Raw genomic sequence first — 13,392 nt, forward strand, 5'->3', positions numbered from 1 at the left:
CCGTGTTTCTTAGCATGGGCCCCTATTGCCTCTAAACAGGCATGACTGTAAAGACTAGAAATATAATATAACTTACTCTACCACCACCAAACAGGGCATTTGGTCTAGTGGTATGATTCTCGCTTTGGGTGCGAGAGGTCCCGAGTTCGATTCTCGGAATGCCCCTATTTTTTTTTTCATATTTTCAATTTTAGATACAGTAAACCCCTTTATATATATATATATATATATATATATATATATATATATATATATATATATATATATATATATATATATATATATATAAGAACACACAGGGAATGATTACATTTTTGTTGGGTTTATTTGAGGAAGAAGCTTATCTGAAAGATTTATTGAAATATATATAATCAAAATATCTACGGCTGTAGTAAAATTTGACAAACAGTGGAATGATAGCTATAAATAAATGTAGCATCTCTCTCTTTCTTTTTTGTATGCATCAACACATTAGAAACAAATGCTGTTCAATTTGGATCTCATTGATCTCCTAGATCTTGCTGTGCTATAGAAAGAATGATCTTGAAAGATTTATTGAAATATATATAATCAAAATATCCACTGACTGTAGTAAAATTTGACAAACAGAGGGATGATAACTATAAATAAATGATGCATTTGTCTCTTTCTTTTTTGTGTACATTAACACATTAGAAACAAATGCTGTTCAATCTGGATCTCATTGATCTCCTAGATCTTGCTGTGTTATAGAAAGAATGATCTTGACATATGAGAAGGTACCCAAGCATTGGGCTGTGCTGAATCTCCTCTTTGTTTCTTCCACCTGCATTATAAAGAAGAGCAGCATTAACCTTAAAGTTCAGCATACATTTAGCCCTCTCATAAATCTTTCTATCATTTTAGCATAGTACATTTCAGATGTGACTTTGCATTTATTCCTTTCTCTTGATAAAATGACTTCGAAATATAAAGTAGATGCCAAAAGAAATGGAACTGCAATTAACCTAACAAAAGATATTCCAATCCTAAAGTATCACTACTAGATAGAAGCATGATTAGAACTCCAGAAAATGAAAAGAAATCTGACCTGGGTTTTGGGAATCTAAGTTTGCTTGGGAAAACACTGTGCTAGGAAGAAGAAAGTTGACTGACCTTATAGAAAAAATTTAAGGTGATTTGAATACCATTAGTGCTACCTCTAACTGAGTTATGCATAACAAGTTAATGGAACCAGATGTAGTGGAGACACTGATTACCTTCTTTTCCTCCATCCATATCATACAAGATCAGGTCTCATACTGTCTCAGCCAGGAAAAACATGTCTTATTATATTAGTTTCTAGCTCAGCTAGAAATTTGAACATCAGATTGGTCTCCAATATTAGTTTCTAGGTCAATTCTCATGTTGAAGGTAAACAGCATCGATAACTTTAATGACTAAGACCGGAAGACTTTATAACACAATCTGATTACTCAACTCACAGATTATGTGATTATCTTGAGCATGTTGTTTATCATGTCACCTACCAAAAGTATGAAGTGATCATGATAATGATTGGCTGGAAACAAGATTAACTGCAATGAACTCCAGATTACCTCTTTGTTCCAATCAGTTTGGAAAGCGACCCAAAGCAGAATAAGAGTCGGTATTGTAGTTCCTCTAATCATCCCCCCCCCCCCCATATTTCCCTGCAGGTATGAAGTTATTCAGAATTTACTGCTCCAATTAACTGTTGTTGACTAGTTTCAATGAAGCAAGACAAATACAGGCTTATATGTAAGGTTTTACCTTTGCTCCCAAGCCAAATTTGAAGCCAAGGAGATAACTCCAACTATGTAGTAACAGGCAACATTAACATATGCCACAAAAGCTTGCCATCCACAGCCAACAGCAACACCTTCAAATTCAATTATGTAGATCACAGTGAGTAGACTTCTCACCAATAGAAATCAGTTGAAACATATGTCTGTCTGTTTTTAGGAACTGCTTGTACTATAATTTTAGATCCTAATACAATGGTAGCAGGATAGGTTCAAGGCACAATTTCGGCATTCGATGTTAGCAGCAGAAAGTATGCCTCGCAACTTAGAGAGAGTAGCTAGACTAGTTCTATCATATCATTGTTGACTAATCTCAAATTTTGACTTTTGATTGAACTTTTATTTTATAAAGAAAATTATTTAGGTTTTTCTGTCATCACTCCTTTGCTAAACTATAGGTAATGAAAAGAATCATTGATACACCATAAAAATGATAACCCGCATGAGATCTAAAACATACTGTTTCTAGATGATGTGAGTTTGAACCTATTAAGACAATTGAATTAGAAGTTGGGGTTCATCGTACCGAGTTATACCGTCCGAGCGATTCATAGTAGTCCGAGAGGAGATCGATAGGTAATTGTCAAAATCCAATTATTATCGATCAAAAGCTCGTATTATACTATTTCAAATGATCAATTTGATCATTTGACCTATAAAAATAGATTTTTAAATTATTTTCTCTCTCCTCTTTCAACTCATTTCATTCTCTTTGGCTTCAGTTTATGAATTAGTTCAGATTTGAGAGAAAAAAAACTTTAATTGAAAGGTTTTTCAATATCCTCAATTAATTTCATAATTTACTTTGTAAACATAGTTCTATCATCCATTACAATCAATGCAATATTAGCCATTGAAGATCTCAAATGCATAATTATCTTCAAGAACTAAATATGCAACAAATAAAAGGATAAAGAAATTATCAATAATTTTTTATTGCAGAATGACGACTAACCTTACAACAGCATTAAACCCAATTAAGATCATAAATACTAAGGTATACAATACCATATCGTATCGATATTTCGAAATTAACTCAGTACGATATAGTACCGCGTACTGAGCGGTACACCAGGGCGTATACACCATGGCGTACCGAGCGGTATACCTAATTTTAAATATTTTTTTCTCTTTACTGTAGCACTATAGCACATTAGCTATCTGCGTACCGATATACCGTCAGACCAGTACGTACCATCTGTATTAGACTATACCATTCGAAATACCCAACCAAGATCATAAATACCCAACCAGAAATTATCCAACAAGCAGAAAGCAAGTGAGACCAACTTCAATAGTAAATTCCAAAACCAAGAAAATTTATTAAAGATCCAATTATTTTATAGAAAAACAATCTAGAACAAATAAGTAGGCATGGAGAACAGAACAGAACAGAACAGAAACAATGGAATGATGGTATCATTTGCTCCAACATATCAAGTATTTCCATCAAAGTTAACATAATAAATTCATCTAGAGAAGATCTCATGCGATGGGTTCAGAAACAAATCTCAAAAAGGATTTTTTGCTATGTACACACAAAATGCACACTAGAGCAAATTGCTCCCTCCCAAAGCCTCTTCGAGATGAAGGCCTCTCCATTGGCATCAAATATTTGCGCCGACATTTCACTGATTACCCATGTAACTATCATTTGTGTGCATACGAGATAGATCGTATGCACTAAACCTAGAAGAGTCAGGAATGACAAAGAAGAGACACATAAATTTGTTGAGAGTGGGAAGGAAAATGCTCACCACACACAAGGGCCAACTCAGGGTTCTCCAGCAGCACGGCGATGAGCACCAGTACCTGGTCTCCAAGCACAGCATCACGGCGGAGGCCGAGGAGAGCCTAAAGAACTCTCGGAGCCCCCATGAGGCCTACCAGGTGAACCAGGAGCCATATCATCCAGTGGGGTTTCTGCCATTGTCTCAAACCTTACACTTCAAATAACATCATTTTAACCTTTGAAAAGTAATATCAAACTCTAATGTTAATCACAAAAACTCAAGACATTCCATTAATGACTTGAATATTTGCTTTCAATCACAGTAGCCTCATAATCAATAACAAAGGATGAAAGCTTTCAATTATTTATTGCCATATAAGCATCTATCTAGAAATATTTTCTCTTGCATAAATTCTCCTTTGGGAATGCCTAATTCAAGCATCTTACAAATCACCTCACTTAAGTATAATTATTTGCCTAGTTATAATAAAATCACACTCCTCTTCTTACTATATCATCATTAAATTAAGTTAGTAAGTAGATTTCAATGTGACAATAATATCATTGAGAATCCATTCAAACTTGAAAAACTATATTTGTTATAGTGAGTATATATTCATATATATATATATATATATATATATATATAAAAGGATAAATCTTACCTATTTAAATTTCTAATTTTTTTAGTTCATAAATTGAAAATCCTTTTATAATTATACTTTTTTTAGTTCATAAATTTCTAATTTCTAATTTTTTAATCAGACCTTATAATTCTACTCAAAGATTGGATAAGTGTCTTAATTATACATTTTATTGTAATTATTATTGTTGTTGGATAAGGATTTTATGGTTTTTTGAATTATTTTCATTCATGTAGAGTTTGAAGTTTAACAAATAGGATTTCTAAAAGATAATTACGTTATTTTGGATAATGAAGGTTAGGTGGGAGATTGTAATCTAATCATATTCCTTTATTGGCTTAAAGAGGTCTATCATTTCCTTACGGCTACTCTCTTCCGTACTAATCAATCCAACCCAATCTAATCCGCCTAATTCGTTTGACGCTATAAAAGCCCTAGAAATTGCTCTCTCGGCTCCCAATTGCCGAAGGCCACCGGAACACCACGTCGCTTTCCGATTCACCTTCTTGCCCGATTCCGTGACGAAGAATTCTCTTTCCTGATCGATCGATTAGAATCCGACCTCGATCCTCTCGCTTGCGTCGGTAGTTCCTTTCCCCTTTCTCTTTGGATCGATCGACTGTTGCCTTCTTTCTTTTGGTTTTGGGGATTCTTGGGTTGTTGTGACGATGGCCATGTGTTTTGGGAATTGCAGGAGGAGATCCAACATCTCGATGGCGAAGAGCCCCTTCAGACTCGAGCACTCCCTCGGTTTGTGCCTGCAATCCCTCTTTTTCTTTGCCATTTGGTTTCTGGAATCGGTTTCGGTTTTGGGTTTGTTATTGTGCTTCTAGGCTTTCTTTTGCGTGTAATCTTTGGTGGTTCTAACGAGATTATGGCCGCTGTTTGTGGTTGCTTGGTTGATTCTTTCGTATCGAGGAACAAAGCATGAAGAAGTCTTGTTTATGTTGGGAATATTGTATTGGTATACAGCCAGCCAGTGGTTCTGGAACCGTATTACTCTACTTTGTTGAGAATGACATTGCCTTTTATTTTTCTTTCGATCTGGCTTTCTTCAAAGGATTTCAATTTTACTAGTTCTAGATTCAATATGCTTTTTCCTAACCTTATCTATTGATTCAGTAGGCTGTTTCGGTATTTTCTTTTATCAAGTATTGTTGATTTCCTGGTCTTTCTTGATTCTTTTGAAAATGTTAAAATTTGTAGAATGAAAAGCTCTTATTTTTCTAGATCAGCGACCTTTTTTTTTCCCACAATACCTTTGTTCTTTATTTTCTTTGAAGTATGCTAATGAAATGTATTGAACTATTGCTCTTTTCACAAATTGACATAGTTCCCATTATCTCTAATGATAATTAAAAAGAAATCAATTTCTCTCTCTACCATTTTATTCTGGTTTTTAAAATCGAGGATATAAAACAATGAATGATTGCACAACTGTAAGAAATAAGTGGCTGAAGAACCCATTGTTTGTGATACTTTTTTGCAGTTGACTTTTGTGATGTAGACATTAGCTTGACAATCACAAAACAAATATGCTGACTAAAAATATGAATGAAACTACTGTAGAAACAAGACTTGTCATTACCTTATTGTATGTTATATTGATATGAAGATGCTTCTACCGATCATTAAGAGAACATGTGAAACCTTCCATGAAGTCAAATTGGTATATGATTGAGAATTTCTGTAGTTAGGGACTTTGTTATGTAAAGTCTATTTGGAATTGCAAAATTAATTGAAACATGGAGATGGTAGTCTTACTCTTTTTCCTAAACAAGAGGACAGTCTCCAACCAAGAAATGAATTTGCATTGATGAAATCAATGCTGTATGGACACTGCAGTTTGAGACATTCTGAGTTAATTTTGATTGACTTTTCTGTCTTGGTATGTGACTCAAATCATGAAGTTATGGGTTAACTTCAGCTTAGTGGTAAAGTTGGGGTTAACTAAGATTTTACATGTACACTTGTGCACAAGCGCACACATAACAATGTCGATTTCATGATTATGTGATTTTTTAAATTGTGCTATGTGGATATTGGTAATGAAGTTTCTTTCATCTATGACCAAGGGAAGGATGAACTTGAATTTGATATGCGGTTGACCAAAGTTTCCCATTAACCAAAATATTATAGGTTGTATATGTGACCTTAGATGACCATGACTATTGGAGGACCTGTTGTCTGTTTCTTTATGATTGGCTACTCAGTTCTTTCAAGATTGTCTTTAAGTAAACTTTTCATTCTAATTTCAGAAAAGAGGCAAGCAGAAGCCAGTCGTATCAGAGGGAAATATCCTGACAGGATTCCTGTAAGAGTCTGGACTTTTGTTTCAAGTTTGCAATGATGCATACATCCTATCTGATACATACTGCCATTTAATGTAGGTGATTGTTGAGAAGGCTGAAAGGAGTGCCATACCAGACATTGACAAGAAGAAGTTAGTAGCTTTCATTTCAGTTTTTAAGAGTCTATTATTTCACTATGTTATTAGTCAAAAACTTTTAAAGAACAAATGGTGACTTAATAGAATTTGTATATATAGTCCTCGTCTAGATAAGTAGGAAATTTATCAAGAATTGCAGCATAAAATTTGGACATTTGTTCTTTATAAGTCCTATATCTAAAACTTGTAGTACAAAGGACATGAGTCACATCTGATTGGAAGTTTTATTTACTCTTATGCACTGACAGAGAAGGTGAATACTTGTTTGTCTTCAAAAGCTGACATGAAAAGATAATTGAAAGGTCAAATAGTGTTCCATCGAAGCAAATTTTATGATTAACCTAGGTTTCCTTGAAGATTGTTTCTAAAGATTCTTCTTTAGTTTTTAGTTGAAGTAGATAATCAGTTTTGCGGTTCTTTTTTAACTTCATTTTTTTACTAGTTGTACACAATAGTTTTTAAGTATTTTTGAGTGTTTCTTGTGGCTTTGAAGGTACCTGGTTCCTGCAGATTTAACGGTTGGACAATTTGTTTATGTTATTCGAAAGAGGATTAATCTCAGTGCAGAGAAGGCCATCTTCATGTTTGTCAATAACACGTTACCACCCACAGGTCCCATGATTTATTTCATATCCAGCTAGTTGACCTCTTTTCTTCTTCATCGTTCTCATTTATAATTTGCCACCACAGCTTCTATGATGTCTACGATCTACGAGGCACACAGGGATGAAGATGGTTATCTTTACATGATGTACAATGGCGAGAACACATTTGGTTCCTCTTACGATGATATGCCTGTAGATTAAAAAAAAATCAAGAAAGGAACTGTATATTCTCTCGGTGGTTTCTATGATTCCTGCTCTTTAGTTGTTGCCTCGTAAACTTGGGTTATCAATCTTTAACATAATTAACGCATGTGGAGTTCATTTCAATTTAATGTATTTTTTATCACTTGCCGATGTGGATTATAATTTATTGTTGATTCTTGTTATTTGTTTGGTGATGCTAAACTTGAAGCACTAGTATGCATTAGAAGAGCCCACTGAGCAATTGCTCAGAAGGCTGCAACACTTGGCCTTTGGACTTACAGGCTGCCAACTCCCATATGTTGGATTGATTGATATATATAGGATCTATTTCTAACCTTAATGAGATCGGCTCAGTCTGATTCAATCTAATGTGCTTTCCATCAAAGTTAGATGAAACATCTTGATAGATTTAATCCTTTCATATACTTGATGATATTGACCAGTTGGTTCGAGCAGCTTTGAATCATGAAAGATTATCTTTTGAATTGTATGGTACAATGATACAAGTGACTTTGATCCGATGATAAATACTGTCATCCTTATGAACAGCATATTTATTTGCTTCTATCGATGATATGTTTTATTGTTTTGGCGTACCCAATGTTACGTTGTGTTGTTACATGGATTCTTTGGGCTCAAAACAGTCTCCCTTTCTTTCTAGCCTAAGTAGCAGTTGTCCTAACCAAGGATCTTGACATCAACCAACAACACAGGAAGAGGAACACAGAGCAGAGATGGAAGTCCTTTCACTCTTTAACTTAGTGAGAGAAGAAAACCAGCAGCCAAGGCTGTTGGTCCACAGAGCCTATACATGGAGAGAAATGGAAAGGCATCTCTTAGTCCTTTAGATGAAGGATGGAGACAGCTGCAGCGAGGATACAGTCCTTTGAATTATGTGTGACACCAACAAGTACACATACATGACATAATTGTGTAAAATTCTGCTAGACAAAAAAGAAAAGAACAAATGAAGAACTCAATAGATTTCTATAGGAACACACTGTAATCAACATGTTCACTCAGTCTCATTAGCACCAAATGAGGCACACTGTTGGCAACAAAGGAGGACACAGAAACAAGAGAGGCAGACACCAAGTCTCATCCCAACCTACCAAGAACTCCACCAGCAGCAGCAAAGGAGAAATGCGTCATACTCTTGGCAACAAAGGAGGACACAGAAACAAGAGAGGCAGACACCAAGTCTCATCCCAATCTACCAAGAACTCCACCACCACCAATGTGCATGGGCTCAATCTCAAACTGCAAAGCAGAGAGAGAGCAGAGGCATTCCTGCAAGAGAAAACACCTTGATTGATGCCAATAAATGCTCTTTATCCATCCATATCATTCATGCATGGATCCACCCCATCAGTGTCCAAAAGTACAAGTGGTCCAGCACCCCATGCTACACCCCAACACTAGCCCTGTCACTCTTGAAGAGCTCAGTTCACTTGCCTGTTAGCTCTTGGATGGCTTGCACCAAACTGGAGATGCTTGCACTGTAAGGGCCTTCGCAATCACAAGTCAGTAGCCAAATCTTCTTGCATTTTGGCAAAGCTAGAACTTGATCCACAGGCTGTTTAAGTTCACCAGTATCATCAAATTGGGAGCTTGTGTTGCGGCTGAGAGCCTGCAAGAATGATTCATTTATTCAGCATAGTAAATCTGACTGCACCTGTCTAAAAGGTCCAGAGGTCCAGAAGTCCATTACAGCCTTGCTCATGGATGAGGATATCCATGCTGAACAAGATATGAACCATGGTAAATGATGCAGCAAGAATCATAAGCAATAGCTGAGTGTTTTACCTCTCAGTCTTCAGAAATAAACACTGACAAGTGTACTGTAATGCTGACAGGCAGTAGCATAACAACTTTCCAAACCAAGTTGTTGGAGGAAACTCTTTAAGTCCTCCAATGGCTGCAAGTTTATGCTTTAAGAGAAAGAAGAAAGGATCTGTATAGCTGACACAAGTGAGCCCACACCCTCAACAGATTGGTGGCTTTGGGACATGACAGTGATGCAGTACCAGCAGCTGCCGGTGAGAACTGAATGCTGTATGGGTATTTTGTGAGGTGGTTCTGTGTGTGTGTGTGTGTGTGAGAGAGAGAGAGAGAGAGAGAGAGAGAGAGATGGAGAAATGATGGTCCCTGAGAAGTTAAAGCAACCCAACCACCGCATCTACTGAGACCTCTGACTCCATCCAGATTCCCAGCAGAAGCGTGATGAATGGATCCATGTATTACCTGCAGGTCAATGTCCTTTAGTTCTATGTTGCATTGCCTTCCATTGCTGTAATAGTGGATGTTTCACTCCATTATTAGCTCTTGCTTTCTCCTTCTTCCTCTTGTTTGCTTTTATGCCATTCAATTCAAGCATGGGAAGAAATTTGTGTTCATGAACACAATAAAAGAATGCATCAGATCTGTATCTCAGAAGAAGAACTTATAATCTAACAAAAACCAAATCATTAGTAATATATAATCTCATAAAAGCAGCAAGGAATGTTTTGGATGACATCTACTGTAAGAGAATGAGATGATTATTCAGTTACCTTCCCCGAATCAATGAAACTTAAAACTGCATTCTTGACATGTTTTGGACTTCGGACTTCAAGTTTGAGAACATCTTTCCAATGACTTGCACAAAACTCTGCAGCGAACATGAATTGTAGATGTCTCTTTCACAAGCACTGCTGATTGGTGCTGATGCATCTACAGTTGTTTTGAAGCAAATCAAGCTTCTCCTTCAAAAGGCATCAACATGTAAGAGATCACTCTCAAGAGTGTCGACCACTAACAAAACCTGATTTAACTTGTAATCATACATGTTACTATGGCCCCATCAAATTCCCTTTTTCCTCCCTCACTCGCTTTCTCCTTTCCTGTTTCCCTTTATGCAGCATTTTGTAGCCATGTAAAGAATGAGGTGAAGAGAACAACAGCAAGGTTTATGCCAGTATATGTTAACCTCTCCTTCCCAACTCCAATGCCTCTTCTTCTTCTTCTTCTTCTTCTTCTTCTTCTTCTTCTTCTTCTTCCTCTCTCTCCTCTTGTGCAAGTGCTGCTTCCTGGCTCTGCCATCCAACTCAGAACCATAATGTGGCATATGCACCTATGTGCCGTGGCATCTGAATCTTTTGTCGGAGCATTGGCGCCGTCGTCGGTTCTTTGCCGGTCATCATCGAGCTGAGAGGATGAGATCACACCAGGAGTGCTTGTGATATGAGAGGTATTGGCGTGTCTCAATCTGAAGACATGGTTGGATGTTGAAACAGCCATGTAATTGGATTGAGCCGCGTCAATATCTCTCTTCTTCACCGCAAGCACTCCATTCCAAGGTACCGATCCATTTGCCTAATGTTCTTCTCTCTTCTCTTGGCCACTGTAGTCTATCTCAATCCTTTTCCTTTCACTTCTCTGATGATGGTAATAGGAAAAGGCTTCAGTTTGGCATTGCCATGCTTCTTCTCCGGCATGTTTGTCTGATAAAGCACCACATCTTTAAGTTCTCATGCATGCTGGTTTATCTGATAAAGCGCCATATCTTTAGGTTCTCATGCATGCTGGTCAGCAAAAGTAGATTCCCATACCCTGTAACTCACACTAGTTTGCTGCTCCAGGGAATCTTGTCTTGTGAAAGAGTACTGTTCTTTCCATTTCATTAATGGTGCGTTTGAAGAATTAGATCATCAAAACCTAAAGTGTTTCTGATAAGGAAGGAAGCCTCTGTAAGCTAAATGGAGGAAGACCTTCTACACTTAGTTTGTTGACAGAGGCAAAGTGATGCTGTGCAGAGAAGATGGTGTCAAATCAGTGGTGCTTCTGCAGGAATAAATGCCTTTTGCCATGGTAAATCTGGGACATGGTAATAGAGTGACAAATGTGTAAGAATGGATGGGGCAATCATATGCCTCTAGTCTGGACCTAGTTGGATACTACAAGTTCACATTCATGCTGGTTCTGTATCAAATTCTAGTGTTCTTGGAGAAAATGTTCTGCTGAAACATATATTTGCAATCAATTACTGCTCAGTTTCAATCTTGGTTCACTATCAGTGTCTCTCGAGACATGTCTCTCTGAGAGCAGCATGCAGTCTGTCAGAATATATGACAAGGTTGGGGTTAACATGAATATATAAAATGAAAATATATATAACATTTCTTGTAACTGCAGATATGAAATGACAATAGAGAGGTTGAAATGCAAATATATAATTAACTTCATGGATTAGAATCACTGAATTAAAATGCTTTATGTCTAAGTTAATAGTAGAATACTCATCTACTTGGTCTCCGACATCCGAAGTAATTTGGGGTGTTATACTTCAACAAGATTCAATTCCAGGCAGTAACCTGTTCTTTGCCTCATGTGGCTTGAGGCAGCTCAATGTCTCAGCTTGGATTTTGAGGTCAGATGCAGTATCACAGCCCAGCATGAGGTCTCTTACAAGGATGATGAAAGGCTGCTATTAGCAATATGATGCAAAATACTTTTCATCTAGCTTCTGCAATTTGGCTTCAGAAGAATGTCACTGGCAGTACAAACCACACCATGGAAGCAAGTAAAACACCAAATTGACAAGAGAAATGAAAACTCTAAATCTTTAGGGAGCTGTCTATGATTTAGATTTCAGTTTCAGAGTGCATAAGCAAACAGGCTCAGAAACAATTTCTGTTGATATTTAAATGAATGGAAAGAACAATGATGCTGAATTTGTTTAATCATCAGCTGGTAATTCTTATGAGTCATTCATGTACACATAACTCTTGCATTAATAGTTGTCAATATTCAGACAAAGTGTGGAAGAATTTTTTATTCTTCAGAACTCACACATTAAGCATCAACTAGCAATTTACTTATGTTCTATCCATAAAAATTCACAAATGTGCTTAAGCAACCATCATAATCAGGTTTCCAACTAAGATTACTGGCAGAAGATTTGGTTAGAAAATAGAGAGAAATCAAAGAAAATTATGAAGAAAGATGATAGGTTGATGGAGTAAAAAGCAGCAGTCAGATCAATCCACTGTGGGACTCTGCAATCCCTTCAAAATGATGATTGTGGTTGACACAACAGAAATTTCAAGGATTACTATGGAAATATTACAGATTTTTGGACAGATATGCAGAGATTTATTACTGATGAACTGTGTTAATCTTGAAATGTTCCTACTAATGATCTTTTGCAGGGTTGCGAAACATTATTTTGTTGAGCACTTGCATAGCCATGGTGCCAATGCTCCCAAACTGGCTGCTCTGAAGGCACCATCTCCTAGAGCATCGTTCTTGCGGTCGGAGCCAATGACCCAGAACAAGAATCATCACCCAGAATCCAAGACACAGAGCACAGATGCACAAGCTTCAGTCGAAGAACAAGAACTTCAAGGCCTGCTCGAGACCCAATCTGCATATTCTGTAGCTTCCATGCAATCTGCAGTGGAACTCTGATCCCAAACGGAGCAACATGAGCTGCAAAAACACAGTGAACCATCACACTGATGGTTCTGGCAACAGTGATCACAAACCTGCTTACGGATGCCTGATGAACCTTATCGACCAAACGTCGTTCAGCAGTAGAATCGATGTCATCGGTAGCATCTGATGGTGATGGTGGTGAGCGAGCGGAGGAGAAGCGTCGATGGCGGCGGAGGCAAAGCAGGGAGGAAGGCAGCGGGGACTGTCGACAGCGTGGAGACGGGTGGGGGCCACCCTGGAGTAGGCGGGCGCGGACCGATCTCTATGGCCCACCTCTCCTCCCCGCCCAAATTAATCACATTGGGTTTAATTAAAATTAGTAATAATATAACTATCTCTCTCTCTCTCTCGCCACCCAAATTAATCCCAATTAATCACCCTCGTTTAATTAAACTTAGTAATGATAGAAGCCACCTCGCTCTCTCTCATCCTCGTCGCTGGCCACTGTATAAACAGGGGGCTGAGAACGAGGGGGACGCAC

General features: G+C 37.5%; 1 protein-coding gene and 1 non-coding gene across 3 annotated transcripts; both read left to right on the forward strand.

The window, feature by feature from the left end:
• Positions 1-93: 93 nt before the first annotated feature.
• TRNAP-UGG (transfer RNA proline (anticodon UGG)) lies at positions 94-165 on the forward strand. The gene has a single exon. It is a non-coding gene; the product is annotated as a tRNA-Pro (tRNA).
• A 4,440-nt stretch (positions 166-4,605) lies between these two features.
• Positions 4,606-7,578, forward strand: LOC135581081 (autophagy-related protein 8C-like). Of its 2 annotated transcripts, none has more exons than XM_009399504.3 (6): positions 4,606-4,762; positions 4,873-4,928; positions 6,437-6,492; positions 6,569-6,621; positions 7,121-7,239; positions 7,318-7,578. In XM_009399504.3, the coding sequence occupies exons 2-6, from the start codon at positions 4,892-4,894 to the stop codon at positions 7,431-7,433; spliced, it is 381 nt and encodes a 126-aa protein (XP_009397779.1). In that variant the 5' UTR covers positions 4,606-4,762; positions 4,873-4,891; the 3' UTR covers positions 7,434-7,578. The 2 variants fall into 2 exon arrangements, with proteins under 2 accessions (XP_009397779.1, XP_065035518.1); XM_065179446.1 differs by having other exon boundaries at positions 4,611-4,758.
• The last annotated feature ends 5,814 nt before the right edge of the window (positions 7,579-13,392 follow it).

The sequence above is a fragment of the Musa acuminata genome, chromosome BXJ1-4 (genome assembly GCF_036884655.1).
Source record: "Musa acuminata AAA Group cultivar baxijiao chromosome BXJ1-4, Cavendish_Baxijiao_AAA, whole genome shotgun sequence".
Lineage (NCBI taxonomy): Eukaryota > Viridiplantae > Streptophyta > Magnoliopsida > Zingiberales > Musaceae > Musa > Musa acuminata.

Coding starts and splice junctions, on each gene's coding strand:
- LOC135581081 (XM_009399504.3), top strand. CDS start 4,892: ATGGCGAAGAGCCCCTTCAGACTCGAGCACTCCCTCG. Junction 4,929..6,436: donor CAGACTCGAGCACTCCCTCG/GTTTGTGCCTGC, acceptor TTCTAATTTCAG/AAAAGAGGCAAGCAGAAGCC. Junction 6,493..6,568: donor AATATCCTGACAGGATTCCT/GTAAGAGTCTGG, acceptor CATTTAATGTAG/GTGATTGTTGAGAAGGCTGA.